Here is a 21,450-nt window from a genome sequence, read left to right as displayed (position 1 = left end):
CAGGCTGTTACACTGTGCAGGAGCCCTTCCCCCCCTCCCACTGTGTAAGTTTACATCAGGCAGAGAGTAGGGGAAAGTGCTGAGGGAGCAATGGGGGAGACAGGGTAGACGCCTGTGAAGCTACAACACAGAGGGGCTGTGGTAACACGCTTCTTTCTCAGTGGCATAATTATAAAAGTAGATTTTAGAAGGCAGGAGGCCATGGATAAGAAATATAAGAAGATACCACAGTCCCGGTGCCTGGATCTATGAGTTATGTCTCTGGTTTATCAGGATGGATTTTGCGGGACTCTTGTTCTTCTACTTCCTGTTCTGATATTGATGACCTACATTAATGACCCCAAAAAACTCTGCACCTAAAATGTACCTATCATTAAAAAAAAGCAAAAATTAAGACTGAAATATCAATGTAACAGCCCGAAAAATAGAAAAAAAAAGTATAAAATGTAAAAATCTATAATAAGAAAAGGCACAGGACACATCACTATCACCTGCGGTGCAGAAAAATCGATGTTTTAAAATATACGCTACAAAAAAACCTATATAACACCTAAAAAAGTCCTAAAAAATAAAACAACAGTGTGGAGGATCTGCTCTGAGCCGGTGCGTCTCGCAGGAGATGATTATAGCTTCCTGGGAGCCCTTGAGCCTCTCTGCCTCCTCTCTCCCGGAATGTTAGTTGTTACTTTCGTTACAATGTATCGGTGGTTTCCTTGGCGATTCCATAAGAAGCCTCCGGGCAGCCTCTTCCCTCCTTCTTCCTAAAACTTTGTCCGTCCTTCATCATTTAACCAGGGATGAGCCGTCCCTCTTCCCTTCTCTCTCCGAGCGGCGTCGCTATTGGATAACGACGGCCCCGTAGAGTCTGCCGTCGCTATGACGACCGTAATCACCTCCACAGAAGCGGCGGCGTGAGCTGGTGTGTTATCTGGCAGCCCTCTCCTGCGCTACGTGATATCCGCCCCTGTGCTGCACGCTCCGGACCATTGCAATTCCCAAAAAAAAAAAATCCGGATTTTCTTTAAATTTATTTATTTATTTATTTTTGCTTTTAGACTCACTTTACGCTTTCCTGCTAATGTAACTTTACAAACATTTGCGCAATCTTCCGGAGATGCCATTAGGCTGAAGCCCCCCGCTGCCCCCTCCCCAAAGCTTTTACAAGCCACGTGTCTTCAGGAATCCGAAGGACCCGACTCATCGGCGTGAAAAAAAAAGTGTGAAATTGCCAGGAAACGGCGCGACTCGTCTTTCTAATGAATTCCTGGTGAAACGCGTCTGCGGAGCGGAGGGGGTGGGGGGGTCCGTCGCATTTCGCACGACTTGGTATCTTCCTGGGGGTTTTGCTTCTCCTTCCAGCCCAGGAGATAATTACAGCTTCTCCATTGTCGTAGGAAATCGTACAGCGCGCTCCGCGTCTGCCCCCCGGGGGTCGAAGGTGCAAAATGAGTCGCTGCCAGAAACGGTGCAAGCGCCAGCTGGGGAAAGTCGCCCGATATTTCTACCATTTTGTCACCGGGACCCTGCAACAAGGTAACGACCCAAATCTTCCAGAACCTGTTGTGTTGTATCTAACTGCTTCCTATAGGGGGATGTAGCAGAGCCGTGTTTGTTATTGGAATATCTGTCCCGACCCCGGTTTATAATGGTGTCTTTAATAAGCAACCTGTGGATTCCCACGTGCGGCGGACTACAAGTACCAGCAGCACTCCGCACAAGGGAGTCATTACCCTTCAGTCTAATGAATGTGGGGATTAGTAGCTGCATGTAAATGAGTGGCTAATTAGGACCAATCATGACAGGGATTCATGAGAGAGATTACAGGGCTGGATGGCATCCTACAAAGAATACATGTAGCAGAGCTGGGTTTGTCATATGGACTAGTATATTATCAGGATTTACATAGGACTGCACAGTTACACAGAATTGATGTGGCTGCTAGGAATGTGATGACAGATTCCGCCGTGGTGCAGCTGTATGCGTGCAGATGTGGCAGAGCTGGGTTTGTCATATGTTCTAGTATTTCATCATATACTCAGGATTTGCATAGGACTGCACAGTTATACTGAAATGATGCGGCTGCTAGGAATGTGATGACAGATTTCTCCCTAGTGCACCTGTATGTGTGCAGATATAGCAGAGCGGGGTTTGTCATTTGGACAAGTCAATTATCATGTAGTCAGGATTTACATAGGACTGCACAGTTATAAAGAAATGATGCGGCTGCTAGGAATGTGATGACAGATTTCTCCCTAGTGCACCTGTATGTGTGCAGATGTAGCAGTGCTGGGTTTGTCATTTGGACTAGTCAATTATCATGTACTCAGGATTTACATAGGACTGCACAGTTACACAGAAATGATGCGGCTGCTAGGAATGGGATGACAGATTCCTCCCTAGTGCACCTGTATGTAGTAGATGCACTGTATGCATCTGTATGCAGATGTAGTAGAGCTGGATTTGTAATTCAATCTTGTTTTGAATTGCTCGTACAACATTTCTTGGATGTGCCATGTTTTCTGTTAAAACTATTAATGGGGGTCTAAGCAATAGGACCCCCAACTTATGGGGTCATCAGTCATTTTATAAGTCAAGTATCTACCCTAGTGTTACCCCTTTAAACTAATGCAGGAGAAGAAACTGCAGTCCCATGTAAAACCACTTATTGATCATGAGTTAACCTGATGGACAAACTCAGCTCTGCTACGTCTCTACAGCTATTGATGGTTTTTCATGCTGTAGTACAAGAAAGTAATCCCTGCAATGATCAGGATGTAGCAGAGGCAGATGGGTTTACACCGAAGGGTTAAATTTCCAGTGATCTTTAAGTACATAAGTGGCGCTGACACGGCCTCTTGGCGCTCGCCTCCGATTAGGACGCACTTTTAGGTTCTGTCTATTCATTTGTAGCAAGTGCCGGGGGGATGACCCCAGGGGGGAGCAGCGGGGCTGGTGCAAGGTCAAGGGGAAAAGGTCAAGTGTGAGATGTAGAGTCCATAGACACTTACCTTACAGGGATACAATGGGGCACATTTACTTACCTGTCCACGTCGCGATCCCCGTTTTGGAATGTCCGATGATCCTGCACTCTGCCGCGATTCACTAAGATCGTGCCCCCGATATCCTGCATGTGTCGCTTCCCCGCTCAGGTCCCTGGAGTTCACCTTCCTCTTCCCGCTGCATGTAAGTGCATTGTCCGTGTATAATGTGCTGTGCGGGGAGTCACTAAGATCCTGCGCCCGATATCCTGCATGTGTCACTTCCCCGCTCAGGTCCCCGGAGTTCACCTTCTTCTTCCTGGTGCATGTAAGTGCATTGTCCGTGTATAATGCGCTGTGCGGGGAGTCACTAAGATCCTGCACCCGATATCCTGCATGTGTCGCTTCCCTGCTCAGGTCCCCGGAGTTCACCTTCTTCTTCCTGGTGCATGTAAGTGCATTGTCTGTGTATAATGCGCTGTGCGGGGAGTCACTAAGATCCTGCACCCGATACCCTGCATGTGTCGCTTCCCCGCTCAGGTCCCCGGAGTTCACCTTCTTCTTCCTGGTGCATGTAAGTGCATTGTCCGTGTATAATGCGCTGTGCGGGGAGTCACTAAGATCGTGCGCCCGATATCCTGCATGTGTGGCTTCCCCGCTCAGGTCCCCGGAGTTCTCCTTCCTCTTCCCGCTGCATGTATGTGCCTGGGCTTGCGACACAATTTAAATGTTAAATCCCGCGGTTAGTCTGAATCAGTCGGGTTGTCTGACGGCGCCCCCCAATTTGTGTCGTATGAAAGCCGGCGCCGATGTGCCAAAATCTGATTGCGTGCGCCAAAAACCCCTGCTAAATGCGGCGCAAAATGGAAAGCGTCGGAATCACGGATAGAGCCACAATGTATCCATCCATCTCTGTGTATATCACTGCTAGGGAGACCATATACACTGCGTACACCCACTACATGTATACAGCCTCTATGTCTATATTGTCTATATTATACATTATAGCCGTGCCAGATGCTGCCGACCACACGACAGGCAGAGCAGGGAAGTCGGGGATCTGGGAAATCTCAGATTCTGACATTATTAACCAGATAAGTATTATACACACAGGGATCAGAGAGGATGCAGATATATAGTACAGGAGTATATACAGGGGCCAGATATATAGTACAGGAGTATATACAGGGGCCAGATATATTATACAGGAGTATATACAGGGGCCAGATATATAGTACAGAAGTATATACAGGGACCAGATATATAGTACAGGAGTATATACAGGGGCCAGATATATAGTACAGGAGTATATACAGGGGCCAGATATATAGTACAGGAGTATATACAGGGACCAGATATATAGTACAGGAGTATATACAGGGGCCAGATATATAGTACAGGAGTATATACAGGGACCAGATATATAGTACAGGAGTATATACAGGGACCAGATATATAGTACAGGAGTATATACAGGGGCCAGATATATAGTACAGGAGTATATACAGGGACCAGATATATAGTACAGGAGTATATACAGGGACCAGATATATAGTACAGGAGTATATACAGGGACCAGATATATAGTACAGGAGTATATACAGGGACCAGATATATAGTACAGGAGTATATACAGGGGCCAGATATATAGTACAGGAGTATATACAGGGACCAGATATATAGTACAGGAGTATATACAGGGGCCAGATATATAGTACAGGAGTATATACAGGGGCCAGATATATAGTACAGGAGTATATACAGGGACCAGATATATAGTACAGGAGTATATACAGGGGCCAGATATATAGTACAGGAGTATATACAGGGGCCAGATATATAGTACAGGAGTATATACAGGGGCCAGATATATAGTACAGGAGTATATACAGGGGCCAGATATATAGTACAGGAGTATATACAGGGGCCAGATATATAGTACAGGAGTATATACAGGGGCCAGATATATAGTACAGGAGTATATACAGGGACCAGATATATAGTACAGGAGTATATACAGGGGCCAGATATATAGTACAGGAGTATATACAGGGGCCAGATATATAGTACAGGAGTATATACAGGGACCAGATATATAGTACAGGAGTATATACAGGGGCCAGATATATAGTACAGGAGTATATACAGGGGCCAGATATATAGTACAGGAGTATATACAGGGGCCAGATATATAGTACAGGAGTATATACAGGGGCCATATATATAGTACAGGAGTATATACAGGGGCCAGATATATAGTACAGGAGTATATACAGGGGCCAGATATATAGTACAGGAGTATATACAGGGACCAGATATATAGTACAGGAGTATATACAGGGACCAGATATATAGTACAGGAGTATATACAGGGACCAGATATATAGTACAGGAGTATATACAGGGACCAGATATATAGTACAGGAGTATATACAGGGGCCAGATATATAGTACAGGAGTATATACAGGGGCCAGATATATAGTACAGGAGTATATACAGGGACCAGATATATAGTACAGGAGTATATACAGGGACCAGATAAGTATTATACACACAGGGCTCAGAGAGGATCCAGATATATAGTACAGGAGTATATACAGGGGCCAGATATATAGTACAGGAGTATATACAGGGGCCAGATATATAGTACAGGAGTATATACAGGAGCCAGATATATAGTACAGGAGTATATACAGGGACCAGATATATAGTACAGGAGTATATACAGGGGCCAGATATATAGTACAGGAGTATATACAGGGGCCAGATATATAGTACAGGAGTATATACAGGGGCCAGATATATAGTACAGGAGTATATACAGGGGCCAGATATATAGTACAGAAGTATATACAGGAGCCAGATATATAGTACAGGAGTATATACAGGGACCAGATATATAGTACAGGAGTATATACAGGAGCCAGATATATAGTACAGGAGTATATACAGGGACCAGATATATAGTACAGGAGTATATACAGGGGCCAGATATATAGTACAGGAGTATATACAGGGACCAGATATATAGTACAGGAGTATATACAGGAGCCAGATATATAGTACAGGAGTATATACAGGGACCAGATATATAGTACAGGAGTATATACAGGGACCAGATATATAGTACAGGAGTATATACAGGGACCATATATATAGTACAGGAGTATATACAGGGACCAGATAAGTATTATACACACAGGGCTCAGAGAGGATCCAGATATATAGTACAGGAGTATATACAGGGGCCAGATATATAGTACAGGAGTATATACAGGGACCAGATATATAGTACAGGAGTATATACAGGGGCCAGATATATAGTACAGGAGTATATACAGGGGCCAGATATATAGTACAGGAGTATATACAGGGACCAGATATATAGTACAGGAGTATATACAGGGACCAGATAAGTATTATACGCACAGGGCTCAGAGAGGATGCCCACAGGGGCAGATTTACTAACCCGGTCCATTTCTCTGCGGTGGATTCGGGTCTTCCGGCGATTCACTAAGGCAGTTCCTTCAACGTCCACCAGGTGTCGCTGCTGCGCTGAAGTCCGCCGAGGCCCGCCGGAGTGCACGATCCTATACTTGGTGAAGGTAAGTGTGTGTCCCGCGACACTTTTTTTAAAAAAATGCGCAGGTTTTTCCGAATACATCAGGTTTTCGTTCGGCCATGCCCCCCGATTTCCGTCGCGTGCATGCCGGTGCGCCACAATCCGATTGCGTGCGCCAAAATCCCGGGGCAATACAGGGAAAATCGGCGCAAAATGGAAAAATGTGCGTAACCCGCTGGTAAAATGCGATTCGGGCCCTTAAAAAAATGACCCCACAGTGTCCATATATATCATAGAATCAGGGCATAAAGACTACATACAGGGACCAGATAAATATTACATACAGGATCCAGATAATAGGGCACATTTACTCACCCGGTCCTGTCGCGATCCCAAGGCGCGTTGTCCGACGAGGATTCGGGTCTGCCGGGAATCGCTAAGGTAGTGCGCCCGATATCCTGCAGGTTTCGCTGCTGCGCCGAGGTCCGCCGGAGTTCACCTTCTTTGTCCCGGTGCATGTAAGTGCTGATCTTGTGACGCAAATCGGTTTGTAATTTCGCGTTTTTTCCTAATCTGTCGGGTTGACCGACTGCCACGCCCCCCCCCCCCATTTCTGTCGCGTGAAAGCCAGCGCCGATGCGCCACAATCCGATCACGTGCGTCAAAATCCTGGGGCAATTTGGCGCAAAACAGAAATATTCGGGAAACACAACGAAAGTGCGGGGTTCATACATCAGGAGAACATACAGTGACCAGATAAATAGTACATACACTGGGGCTCATTTACCAAGGGTCCAAACGCCGCACTTTTGTCGGGTTTCCCGAATACTTCTGTTTTGCATCAAATTGCCGCGGGATTTTGGCGCACGTGATCGGATTTTGGCGCATCGGCGCCGGCTTTCACGCAACAGAAATCGGGGGCCGTCGGACACCCAACAGATTCAGAAAAACGCGGCAGACCCGAATCCTCATCGGACAACGCTCCGTGGGATCGCAACTGGACAGGGTAAGTAAATGTGCCCCATTGTGCAGATATATAGTACATACTGAGGTTACAGGGTCCAGATGAATTGGGCTCAGAGATGACATTTAGGATTGAGATAAATAGTAGATGAAGTGATCATGGAGGACATGAAGTCATACAGAACTGCGAGATGACATAGTGTCCAGATAAATGCTACATAGGTGATCGGAGAGTATACGATGTCTCTGTATCATTGGTAGTGACCCCTGCACTATCGCACTGACAGCTCTGCTACATCTCTGTATTGTAGCTGCGCCCAGTCTATTCCTGGTAGCACATGGCAGGTTTTCATTTATGGCGGTTTTCACCTCGTTCCCTTCTTGGCACCAGATGCCAATTAAGTGCTTTCCATCATGGCAGGCGGGTGGCAGGCGGCTGCCAGGGAGATGGCGCGGCCAGTTTTCACTCTTTTAGTTTGCCAGTTTCTCTGTTTATAGATTTTTGCCTGTTTCGGTGCCAGGGATGTGGGTTGGCTGGATCCGACTTCTCATTTAGGGGCTCATTACTTTACTATTAATACGATGTTTTCCATGTGTATTGTACGTCTTAAAGGGCCAGTCCCAAGGGAGTCCAAAGACACAAAACATTCTAACCTAACAAGTTTCATACCTTTGTTCATCCTGAGCCCCCTGTTTCATTAAAACAATGTCATTTTCTCCACTGCACTTCAGTAAGTGCAATTACTTTTCAATTCTGGAAATCAAGTGCAGTTCCATGCAGAGAGCACAGAGCACAGCAGTGTGAGGACACGCCTCCAGTGCACCTGGGCATTTAAGGGGTTTTCTAATTTAGAACCTTCTGATCATAATTATTAACCCCACTTTGTTACTTAGGGAAAACAAAACCTCAGTTCTTCTGGTCATAGGGGTTACAGTGGTCAGACCACCACGGATCTGCAATTATTTTATCCTGTGGATAGGGCATAAAGGGCAAACATGATACCATCCCTTTAAGAGGGTGAATAGACAATTGTTGATTAATACTTTAGTCGCTCTGAAATAAACCCATAACCTATAGATGTCCTCTGATATCACAAAATCTGTCAAGTTTCAAAGTGTATACTAGAGAGGGAGGAGGGAAATGCAGCTGCAGCAGGATGACCAAGTCTATAAGACTTACGCTGTGGGAGGAGGGAAATGCACCTGCAGCAGGATGTTCCCGAGACGTACGCTGTAACTGGGAAGGGGGAAGTGCAGATACAGAAGGATGACTAAGTCCCTGAGATGTATGCTGTGAGAGGGGGTAGGGATGCACAGCTGTAGGAGGATGAATGCAGGAGTTCTGAGGTCTATACTGTGAAAGGGAGTGCAGTAGCAGAGGGATGTCCCTGGGATATACACTGTGAGAGGGAGGAGGGAAGTGCAGCTGCAGGAGGAATGTCCCTGGGATATACACTGTGAGAGGGAGGAGGGAAGTGCAGCTGCAGGAGGAATGTCCCCGAGACGTATGCTGTGAGAGGGAGGAGGGAAGTGCAGCTGCAGGAGGAATGTCCCCGAGACGTATGCTGTGAGAGGGAGGAGGGAAGTGCAGCTGCAGGAGGAATGTCCCTGAGACGTATGCTGTGAGAGGGAAGAGGGAAGTGCAGCTGCAGGAGGAATGTCCCTGAGACGTATGCTGTGAGAGGGAGGAGGGAAGTGCAGCTGCAGGAGGAATGTCCCCGAGACGTATGCTGTGAGAGGGAGGAGGGAAGTGCAGCTGCAGGAGGAATGTCCCTGAGACGTATGCTGTGAGAGGGAAGAGGGAAGTGCAGCTGCAGGAGGAATGTCCCTGAGACGTATGCTGTGAGAGGGAGGAGGGAAGTGCAGCTGCAGGAGGAATGTCCCCGAGACGTATGCTGTGAGAGGGAGGAGGGAAGTGCAGCTGCAGGAGGAATGTCCCTGAAACGTATGCTGTGAGAGGGAGGAGGGAAGTGCAGCTGCAGGAGCAATGTCCCTGAGACGTATGCTGTGAGAGGGAGGAGGGAAGTGCAGCTGCAGGAGGATGAATGAGCCTCTGAGATATATGCTTTAAGAAGCAGTAGGGAAGTGCAGCTGCAGGAGGATGAATGAAGTTCTGAGACCTTTCTGAGTGTGAAAGAAGGGAAATGCATCTGCAGAGGGATGTCCCTGAGATGTATGCTGTGAGAGGGGAGAGGGAGGTGCACCTGCAGCAGTATGTCTGAGACCCTGCTGTCAGATGAAGAAGGGACAGTATAGTAAGGGACCAGGCTCAGGTCTAACTTCTGGGCTCATTCACACATCATCTACCTATATTAGCTGAGTGCTGTCCCGGACTGTTAATGGGGCTCATGCTGTGAGAGGAGAAGAGGGACTGCATTGCTAAAGATCATCTTGTCTGGGTCTGTACGTAAAACTTATCTATAAGGGGAGGCATACAGAGTGGGATTCTTACAATCCCCCCTTCAGCCACTTAGTGGTGCTGTGAGTCATGCTGTGAGAGGGGAGGAGAGAGCTGCAATATCAATGTATCTCTTCTGTATAAAGAAAATACAGTAAATGAACATTTCTGACTCTGCTCCATGTCCTCTACGTCTCCAGCAGCCTATGCAGTGACTGATTTTTTAAAAACTTTTTTTTAAGGTGCCTGCGTCTTTAAATAAAGCCCCGCTCTTCAATCGGTCATTATGCAAACATTCAACCTCAACACAATTGGATTTCAATCCGAATGACGACTACAAATGAAATAAATGGCCACTTACAGGCGTCCGCCCCGGTGACCCTACCCAGCTGTGCTGTGGGGGCCCTGACATATCCCCCCGCTCCAGGAATCTCAGGCCTGTGTCGTCTGCAGCAGTGACATTGCCCAAGGTCACCGCTCCGTCTCTTCCTGACATTTTTTACATTGATGTTTTTCATTTTAATAAGATTATAACCATTTACCAAACACGAGCGGCAGCAGCAGCAGACGTGCACCATTAGGCGGCACATATCAGGGGCGGGAGCTGCCAAGACGCATTTATATGAAGTATACAGGACCCGCTGCAGACATCCGCCGCAGCCAGACCCCGAATCATCAAAAAGAATAGGAAAACGGAAAGGCTGCATGTAGTCAGGAGCCGCAGCGCATATCACAGGAGCCGCCATGTAATGATGAGCCTCCTCCAGCCACAATAGTCCCTAAAAATAATCTGGACCGAGTTCAGAAAGTTTTTAAAAATGTGAAAAGAAAAGTGAACTATAAGATAATTTACACAATTAGACAATAATCCGGTACTGATCACAAGAACTGCACTCACTATTCTGCTGCTGGTGCAGTCACTGTGTACATACAGTCATGGCCATAAGTTTTGAGAATGACACAAATCTTCTATTGTCACATGATGTGTCCCTCTGGTTTGTCAGATGTTTATCACATACAGAAATAAAAGTGCAATCATATTATGGGGAGCAGAAGCTTTTATTGTCAGGTAGGAGGAGTTACTGCAGCGAGTCAGTACCTGCAGGACCTCTCCTTCTTCTTCAGGACCTCTGCAATTCTCCCTGGCAGCTCTCACTCACCTCCTGCACCAAATCCTGACTGATCGCCGTCCATTCCTGCACAATCACTGCTGCATTCTGTCACAATGTGTTGGTTTTTGTTTGTCCCCCGTCTCCTGATGATTGACCACAAGTTCTCAATGGGATAAGTTCTGGGGAGTTTCCAGGCCATGGACCGAGAATCTCTGTGTTCTGTTCCCGGAGCCATTTAGTTCTCCCCTTTATGGCAGGTGCTCCATCATGCTGGAGGAGGCTCTGCTCATCACCATCTGCTCCTGGAGGGTTGGGAGAAGTGGCTCCTGGAGGACATTCTGCTCCCATTCTTTATTCATGGAGGTGTTTTTAGGCCGATTCCCTTGGCTGAGAAGCCGCCCCGAATGGCTGCAGGAGGCTTTACAGGTGCAGGAGACAGGACTGGGGGCATCGCTCACCTTGTCTTCTCCCAACAATCGGAAAGGGGATTCACCAGAGACAATGCCTTTCCCCCAGTCCTCAGCCGTCCACTCCCTGCACCTCCTGCAGAATATCAGTCTGTCCCTGATGGTTTCTGGAGAGAAGCGGCTTCTGTGCTGCCCTCCTGGACACCAGGCCTTGCTCCAGGAGTCTCCGCAGTGTCACAGTGCGTGCAGATGCCTCACACCTGCTGCTGCCATTCCTGAGCTCTGCACTGCTGGGAGCCCCATCCCCAAGCTGAGACACTTTTAAGTGATGGTCCTGGCGCTTGCTGGTCCTTGGGCGCTCTGGAGCCTTTTTGGAAACAATGGAACCTCTCTCCTTGAATTCCTTGATGATGCGATAGATTGGTGACTGAGGTGCAATCTTTCTAGCTGCGATACTCTTCCCTGTTCGGCCAGTTTTGTGCAGTGTAATGATGACTGCACGTGTTTCTTTAGAGATAACCATGGGTAACAGAAGAGAAACAATGATGCCAAGCACCAGCCTCCTTGTAAAGTGTCCAGTGGTGTGATTGTTAATCATGACAGATTGATCTCCAGCCCTGTCCCCATCAGCACCCGCACCTGTGTTACTGGAGACATCACTGACACCATGGCAGCTGCTCCGCCTAAGGCGCCTGCAATGAAGTTGAAATGTGTTTTGGGGGAAAAAGTTAATTTTGAGTTACATCCTGTGTAAACTCCAGAGATGCACTCACTATTCTGCTGCTGGTGCAGTCACTGTACATACATGACATTACTTATCCTGTACTGATCCTGAGTTACATCCTGTATTATACCCCAGAGCTGCACTCACTATTCTGCTGCTGGTGCAGTCACTGTGTACATACATGACATTACTTATCCTGTACTGATCCTGAGTTACATCCTGTATTATACTCCAGAGCTGCACTCACTATTCTGCTGCTGGAGCAGTCACTGTGTACATACATGACATTACTTATCCTGTACTGATCCTGAGTTACATCCTGTATTATACTCCAGAGCTGCACTCACTATTCTGCTGCTGGAGCAGTCACTGTGTACATACATGATATTACTTATCCTGTACTGATCCTGAGTTACATCCTGTATTATACTCCAGAGCTGCACTCACTATTCTGCTGCTGGTGCAGTCACTGTGTACATGCATGACATTACTTATCCTGTACTGATCCTGAGTTACATCCTGTATTATACCCCAGAGCTGCACTCACTATTCTGCTGCTGGTGCAGTCACTGTGTACATACATGACATTACTTATCCTGTACTGATCCTGAGTTACATCCTGTATTATACTCCAGAGCTGCACTCACTATTCTGCTGCTGGTGCAATCACTGTGTACATACATGACATTACTTCTCCTGTACTGATCCTGAGTTACATCCTGTATTATACTCCAGAGCTGCACTCACCTCTTAAGTGAAGGTCAAGTGACTCTGTCTTGATATCATCTTAGTGTAAACTATGGTTATACTGATCCCATACGTATCTTGTATGATTCATGTTTTACACCCCCTCCCCCACTCGCCGTCACATGTTTACGACCGGATATGGCTTCTTCTTCATCGTCTTCTTAATTCTCGTTAATATCGCCTTTTTTATTCCCATAGAAAACATTTTCAGTTGCCATGGTGAGGATCTGCATGATGAATTGAAGTTTCCCGCACACGTCACATAGATAGAGCCAAGGATGCGAGTGATGTGTATCATGTAGTAAATAAATGGCCGCCAAAAATTTCCAATTAGACATGAGGGAAGGAAGTTATGTTATCCAGAACAGTAAGCAATAAAATTCTCCAACAATTGCAAGGAGAGACTTGGGGCAGTATTATAGTAGTTATATTCTTGTACATAGTGGGCAGTATTATAGTAGTTATATTCTTGTACATAGGGGGCAGTATTATAGTAGTTATATTCCTGTACATAGGGGGCAGTATTATAGTAGTTATATTCTTGTACATAGGGGGCAGTAGTATAGTAGTTATATTCTTGTACATAGGGGGCAGTATTATAGTAGTTATATTCCTGTACATAGGAGGCAGTATTATAGTAGTTATATTCTTGTACATAGGGGGCAGTATTATAGTAGTTATATTCTTGTACATAGGAGGCAGTATTATAGTAGTTATATTCTTGTACATAGGGGGCAGTATTATAGTAGTTATATTCCTGTACATAGGGGGCAGTATTATAGTAGTTATATTCTTGTACATAGGGGGCAGTATTATAGTAGTTATATTCTTGTACATAGGAGCAGTATTATAGTAGTTATATTCCTGTACATAGGGGGCAGTATTATAGTAGTTATATTCTTGTACATAGGGGGCAGTATTATAGTAGTTATATTCTTGTACATAGGGGCAGTATTATAGTAGATATATTCCTGTACATAGGGGGCAGTATTATAGTAGTTATATTCTTGTACATAGGGGGCAGTATAATAGTAGTTATATTCTTGTGCATAGGGGGCAGTATTATAGTAGTTATATTCTTGTACAAAGGGGCAGTATTATAGTAGTTATATTCTTGTACATAGGGGGCAGTATTATAGTAGTTATATTCTTGTACATAGGAGCAGTATTATAGTAGTTATATTCTTATACACAGGGAGCAGTATTATAGTAGTTATATTCCTGTACATAGGGGGCAGTATTATAGAAGTTATATTCCTGTACATAGGAGGCAGTATTATAATAGTTATATTCTTGTACATAGGGGGCAGTATTATAGTAGTTATATTCCTGTACATAGGGGGCAGTATTATAGTAGTTATATTCTTGTACATAGGGGGCAGTATTATAGTAGTTATATTCTTGTACATAGGGGCAGTATTATAGTAGATATATTCCTGTACATAGGGGGCAGTATTATAGTAGTTATATTCTTGTACATAGGGGGCAGTATAATAGTAGTTATATTCTTGTGCATAGGGGGCAGTATTATAGTAGTTATATTCTTGTACAAAGGGGGCAGTATTATAGTAGTTATATTCTTGTACATAGGGGGCAGTATTATAGTAGTTATATTCTTGTACATAGGAGCAGTATTATAGTAGTTATATTCTTATACACAGGGAGCAGTATTATAGTAGTTATATTCCTGTACATAGGGGGCAGTATTATAGAAGTTATATTCCTGTACATAGGAGGCAGTATTATAGTAGTTATATTCTTGTACATAGGGGGCAGTATTATAGTAGTTATATTCCTGTACATAGGGGGCAGTATTATAGTAGTTATATTCTTGTATATAGGGGCAGTATTATAGTAGTTATATTCTTGTACATAGGGGGCAGTATTATAGTAGTTATATTCTTGTACATAGGGGGCAGTATTATAGTAGTTATATTCTTGTACATAGGAGGCAGTATTATAGTAGTTATATTCTTGTACATAGGAGGCAGTATTATAGTAGTTATATTCCTGTACATAGGGGGCAGTATTATAGTAGTTATATTCTTGTACATAGGGGCAGTATTATAGTAGATATATTCCTGTACATAGGGGGCAATTTTTATTGTGAAAACCAACAAAAATACAATTAAACAAAATACAAAATCATAAATACATTCTTCTGTATGTACAATTAGTATTCAAAATATTAACTCAAAGTAAATTTAACTTATAGTGTCCATAGCTGCTGCTGCTGGAAAGGAAAAAGTTAAATGTAAATTCAATATATATAGAAATTAAACACCAGATATATTCATCCATAATTTCCTATTTCTTTGGTCTTTCCTGACTTCCAGTGATTTTATCCACCTTAGCTCAGACAATATCTGGGATACCACAGCCGTGTAGTTATAGTCCTCGCTGTGTAGGGACACCCGGGTTCTGGCGTGCCATTGGTAATACTTTATCACTGTTATTATGAGATACATGGTTCCCGGATCTATATTACCATCTGGAGATGGGACGCCATAGATGATGTCCGGGTACTGGAGGAATTGCAGCCTCGGGATGTTCAGCAGGTCAGATACTTCCTTCCAGATCTTCCTCCCTCCCCAGCACTCAGAGATGAAATGCTGCATGGTCTCCTCCTGCTGACACCCCAGGGGACACTTCCTATCTGCCACACTCACAAACTTTAGGTTCCCTCTCACAAATAACTTCCCATGTAGTGACAACCAAGAGATATCAAACAACTTGGGGGGAAGTCGCTTCGCATTGAGGAACCTGAGACTCTTCTGTAAGGTGGTGGTCACACAGTCTCTGAGAGCGAGTGGTGAGTGGTAGAAAGCCCGACCTATCCTAGTATAGAGATCTCTCCTGGTGTTACTGACAATGTAGGACTTCTCCAGCTTCCACATCCTGACACACTTAAGACCATATACCAGATACTGGGGGAGGAAGCCAGGAGTCCATCGGCCCCTCTTGAGACTGCCGCCTCGCACCCAAGACTCTGCAAAAGGCAATATCCAGTCCCTGACACTACTTACCCACAGGAGACCATTGTTTGAGTCCAGGCAACCAAAATTAACTTTCAGAAACATGGAGTCAAAGAAAACCCTCGGATTTAACATATCCAGTCCACCCTCTCTCCTCCGTAGGTAGGTTATCCCTCTTTTTACTGGGTTCAACCTGTTCCCCCATAAAAGCTGGAAGAACAGGCTAAAGAGCCGAGCGGAGAAAGATTCTGGCAAAGGAAAGACGACAGAGACGTAGAGGAAGACAGGGACCAGGTAAGTCTTCATCAGAGTAACCCTTTCTCTATAGGTCAGCCTCCAGTTCTTCCATCGCTGAACCTTTGTATTTCCGGTATCCAACTTCTCTTCCCAATTTAGTTTGGCATTATCTTCCCTCCCGAATTTCACCCCAAGGATCTTAATATGGGTGGAGGCCTTGGCGAACTGTGGCAGATCAAAGCCAGGAGCAGTATCCAATGTCCAGAAAGCCTGACTCTTCTCAAGGTTGACCAGAGACCCGGAGGCCTCTGAGTAGCTTCTGATGGCTGCAGATAACATCTCCACCTCACGAGGCTCCGATATCACCACAGTCACATCATCCGCGTAGGCGACTACCTTCAAAGGCAGGCAATGGGGGACCGGCACCCCCCGAAAATCACACCGCTGCAGTGATCGCAGAAACAAGTCTATGGCAAACACATACAGCAGTGGACTCAGGGGGCAGCCTTGTCGCACCCCGGCCTCTACTTCAAAAGTGTCCCCCTGCCAACCATTGATCAGAGGAAAGCTCTTCGCCTCTCTGTATAAAGTTCTCAGCCAATCTATAAATTGTCCCGGAATACCGTACTTTGACAAAGTGGCCCATAGATAATCATGATCAACCCTGTCAAAGGCTTTAGCCTGGTCCAGACCTACAACATATCTCCCACACCTCAGAGCTTTACATGTCTCAAACATCTCTCTTATCGAGAGGACTGCTCCAGAGATGTTCCGCCCTTTTACCGTGCCGTACTGAGAGCCTGCCAACAGTGCCGGGGACAAACAGACTAACCTAGAAAATAGAATTTTTGCCAGAATCTTCCTGTCGACATTCAAGAGGGCGACCGGCCTCCAGTTCTTGATGTCACTAGGCTCCTTACCTTTGGACAGCAGAATAAGGGAGGACACTCTCATGGATGGAGGCATCAGGTGATTTTCTAGACAGTTTGTATAAACATCCACAAGGATCGGGGCTAAGAGGTCTCTAAACTTCTTATAGAATTCAGCTGTTATTCCATCAGGACCTGGTGCCTTCTTCAGATTTAGCTTATCAATGGCCTCTTTAACCTCCTCCTCTGTTATTCCTGCTGTCAAAGGAGTAAAGTCCAAATCTCTAGTGTCAGGACCTGGAGTTGCCTCCAAGAATTGAGCCATTTTATCCTTATCCAAAACCTTCTTCTGAAATAACTCAGCATAGTAGGATCTCACCACCCCCAGGATACCCTCCCGAGATTCCTGCAAAACTCCCTGGGAGTCAGTGAGACCTGTGATCGTTTTCTTAGCCACACGTTCCCGGCAACTCTCATATGGATCAGGCGTGACTACGTTTCCGTAGTCTCGCTCCACAACCAGGGACGTGTAGCGGCTGTACTGATACTGCTTTATTTCAGATTTCAGTCGGTCAATCTTTTGTTTTTCATCCCCACCCGCCGAATAGAGTGACTCCAATTCTCTACGCAGCTTGAGATACTGGCTGTACTTGCTCTTCCCCTTCTTCACTGACAGTCTCTGTAAGAGGGACCGGATCTCCTCCTTGACGTCCTCCCACCAGTCAGATGTATGGTTATAGAAATCCACTCTCTCCATTTCACCCTGTAGAAGAGAATGGACATGTTCCTGGACAAAACCTTCTTCCAAGAGACTAGAGTTAAGTCTCCATAACCCTCTTCCCATATCAGGCCGCTCACTAGCACCCAAGCAAAAATATAAGGCAAGGTGATCTGAATAGGGAACACACTTTTCGCTTCTCTCACCTATGACCTCCATAGGACTCACCAGCGCCAAGTCTATCCGGCTAGATCTTCCAGCACAGGAGTAGGTAAATTTGGGTTTCCTACCACCCTGCACAAACACATCAGATAGACCTGACTGCGAGATTATAGCATTCAAGACCTTGGAGTCCCTGGTGAGAGGTCTACCACTGGATCGATCACTAGATGCTCTGGTGGCATTAAAGTCACCCGTCATGATTACAGGCACAGATGTAAAGAGATAGGGTTTTACCTCATTAAACAGATTTACCCTTTCAGTCACTGTCTGTGGACCATAGATATTAGTAAGTCGGAGCCTCCTACCTCGGATGGTAACCTCCAGCACCAGACATCTTCCCATCAATACCTCAGTAAGTCTATGTATGGTGACATTGTGTGTATTAAATAGTATAGAGACCCCGGCACAAGGCTCCACAGACAGTGACCAGAAGGATGGACCTGAGCGCCATTCCCTCTCTGCTTCTCGTAAGAGACTAAGACTGTTGAGATGAGTCTCCTGTAAGAAAAAGACATCGGCGTCCAGATATTGTAGATGTTCATACACCGCATGTCTTTTCTTCCTTGCCCTAATGCTGTTTACATTAGTCGAGATGACTTTAAGGTGAAAATCCGCCATTAGAGCCATAAGAAGAAGCAGAGAGAGTAACCCCATCATCATAAGTCTGAGTCCGAGCCCTCCTGCTGACCACCTGTCTCCATATCGGATTCAGATTCTGGCCCTACTGCCTGAGGTCTCCGTTTGGATGGGGGATCTGGCTCATCCTCATATTCTGCTACCATTCTCTGCAATTCACGTTCTAGTTCTTCCTCCGCATCTGACTCTGACAACACACTAAACCTGTTTACGGTCATGGTCACATCTGCAGTTCTATCCACCCTCATCCTAGATGATTTTTGGACAGTGGTCCACTCACCCTCTGGCTTACGGGTGGATGTATCTTTCTTCCTTCTCTTTGTAGAAGTTGGTGCTGGAGAAGGAATGGGCACTGAGGGTGGTACAACCTGAGAGACAACCTGCTTGTTCCCCTCAATGATTTTTGTTTGGGACTGGTCTGGTACTGGTGTGGTTTTCATCTGAGGCTGGTCTGGTTCTGGCATGGTGTTTATTTGAGGCTGGTCTGGTATGATATAATTTTCAACGCACTGAGGTTCTGGCCCAACCTGAGCTGACCCTGACACCACAGCCTCCTCCTCCCCCAGGTCATCTGCCCCTGCCAATAGGTCTTCATCAGGGAAGGTCTTACATATGTTGTGCCAGGCATTGGGACAATCCCTGTGGGCATGCCCGATCTCACCGCACAGGTTACACCTGATGTTTTGGCAGTCCGCACTCACATGGCCGATATTCCCACACAGGCTGCACTTGACCACAGAGCAATTACTGGCGATGTGACCGACCCTACCACACTTGAAGCATCTGCGGGGCTGACCTGGATAGAAGCATACCCCCTTCTCACGACCAATGAAGAAGGAGTTGGGCAGATGCTGGGTTATGTTATTATATTGTCTTAATTTTACCAGGACCTTCCACCCTCCTGTCCAGATCCCGTCCTCATCCCGGGTCTTGGTGAGCTCTGACATAAGGTCACAGTGTCTCCTGAGCCAGATGACAATATCCTGCGGGGGCACAGCTTCATTCCAGAAGATAATGGTGACAGTAACCTGGCCAAGTTTAGAGATGGGGATGAAGCTGAAATTATTCCACCCCTCAGCATCCCTATACCTGGGGAAGATGGCCCAAAACCGGTCCAAGTTACACATTAACTTAAAGCTCACATCATATCCCTGGCGGTCTGGGAGGTTTATAACTGCCAGGATGTCACTTGGCGAGAAACCCATCTGGTCACATAGCAGAGATCTCACAACAAACCTCCGGTCAGGTAGGTCTTCCTTGGCCCCTTTGTGCTTAAACCTAACCACGTTCCTCCTCTTAAAAGCCTGACCGGTGTAATGTGAGCCGGACGTAAAGGATGGTGCACCCCGGCTCCAGGCATTGCCAGAGGAGGTCTGGTCAGGACCAGTACCACGCTGTGACTGGGGGCGCTGCTGAGCACCTGAAACAGGGGGGTCTGCGCCACCATCAGGAACTAATGGAGGAAAGTCCTGAGCACTGGACTGCTCTACCACCTCCCCACCATCAGCCTCCATGTCCCCAGCCTCCATACACTGCTCTGACTGCTCTATAACAACATCCCAGACAGGTGGTGAAGCCCCTTCCGTTGGAATATTATCAAATACGGAGGTATCAATACAGGGATTAGTTATATCACAGACATTGGCAGCAATAACCACAGACATATCAGCAGTATCAGACACATTAGGACCAGCAGAGTCTGTAACATTAGGATCAGCAGAGTCAGTAACAGGCACAGCAGAGTCCTGATTGTCCTGCTCTGGTGTCACCTGGGAGCTCTGCTGCGCTGCTGCAGTGTTACCTTCAGGAACGTCTCTACAGTCTTTCTGCGAGGAGATGTCATCTGAGTCTTGTGGTGCTTGCACTGCACCATCACCATCAGTCAGGTGTCTCTGTTCTTGCTGCAGATTGCAGGCTGCTGGGACTTGTAGTGCCTCTGCTGTAAGTGGCTGATCACTGGCTCTGTGGTAGGGGAATGTTGCCGGCTGCAGTATTGGCTTTAGTTGGGTCTGCTGGACGACATCAGGGCAGGTCACGGGTGCAGGATATGATGGTCCTCCATGTGTCTGTGCCTGGAAGCGCTCCTGATTCCTGAAGGTCTCTGCCAGGGGTCCCATCTGCTCCAGGACTGCCTCAGTTTGGGTAATGTTGTCTGCGAGCTGCTTGGCCAGTGTGGCCAGTTTCTTGTCCAGGAGCTCGTGTCTCTCAGGATTCGCTGCCTTCAGCTTGTAAGCGCAGTCGATGTTTTTCTGCAGCAGCAGTTTTTGCTCCTTCAGCTTCTCCAGTCTTTTCACGAGCGCTGGGATCTGATCAGCGAGGTGGAGCTCAGGTGCACGCTCAGCCACAGGACTGGGAGAGGCTGCAGGTGCACGCTCAGCCACAGGACTGGGAGAGGCTGCAGGTTGGTTACATGCTGAGGGTAATGACTTGCTGCTGGGTCCGGGCCTCTGTGCCGCTGGTGGGCTCTGGCGCGCTGCGGCTGTCACTACTGGGGGATGACATTGTCCATGATGGGGACTGGGTCCCACTTTCCTGCCAGTGACAGCGCTGGTAGCAGCTTGAGGCCTCCCTGCTGGTCTCACCTCGGTCTCCACAGATCTTACAGTCTTGTTACCTCCACTCCCAGACCTGGTTCTCTCAGGCCGGATGAATACAGACTGTTGCAGGTTCTCCAAGATAGTCTGGCGCTCTAGAGATGTCCTCCTGTGCCTGGATGGAGGTGTAGAGGGCACAGCTGAGGCCTGTAATGGAGGCTGCCTCTGCTCCTGCACAGCTTTCCCTGCTGCCTGACCCAGCGCTCTGGTCTCACTCACTGCTTTTTGCTGCACATTAACACTGGGAGATGGTTTCACCAGACTGGAACTCACTGCTGCTTCTTGCTTTTCCAAAACATTCACCTTC

At 46.5% G+C, this 21,450-nt stretch overlaps 1 protein-coding gene across 5 annotated transcripts in view; it reads left to right on the top strand.

Moving 5' to 3' along the window:
* KCNIP2 (potassium voltage-gated channel interacting protein 2) overlaps nucleotides 1–21,450 on the top strand; it is a 326,572-nt gene that overhangs the window by 133,524 nt on the left and 171,598 nt on the right. Inside the window, exon 1 of one of the 5 annotated variants that reach the window (XM_072131241.1) lies at nucleotides 1,028–1,533. The exons of the other annotated variants lie outside the window; for them this stretch is intronic. Within the exon in view, the coding sequence (XP_071987342.1) occupies nucleotides 1,446–1,533 (88 nt within the window). The 5' untranslated portion in view covers nucleotides 1,028–1,445. Of the gene's footprint in view, nucleotides 1–1,027; nucleotides 1,534–21,450 lie in introns of those variants that run through there. 5 annotated transcript variants of the gene reach the window in all.

This window comes from Engystomops pustulosus, chromosome 11 (assembly GCF_040894005.1).
Source record: "Engystomops pustulosus chromosome 11, aEngPut4.maternal, whole genome shotgun sequence".
Taxonomy (NCBI): Eukaryota; Metazoa; Chordata; class Amphibia; order Anura; family Leptodactylidae; genus Engystomops; species Engystomops pustulosus.
Note: the sequence above shows the minus strand (reverse complement) of the source record. Positions and strands in the feature narration are given on the sequence as shown.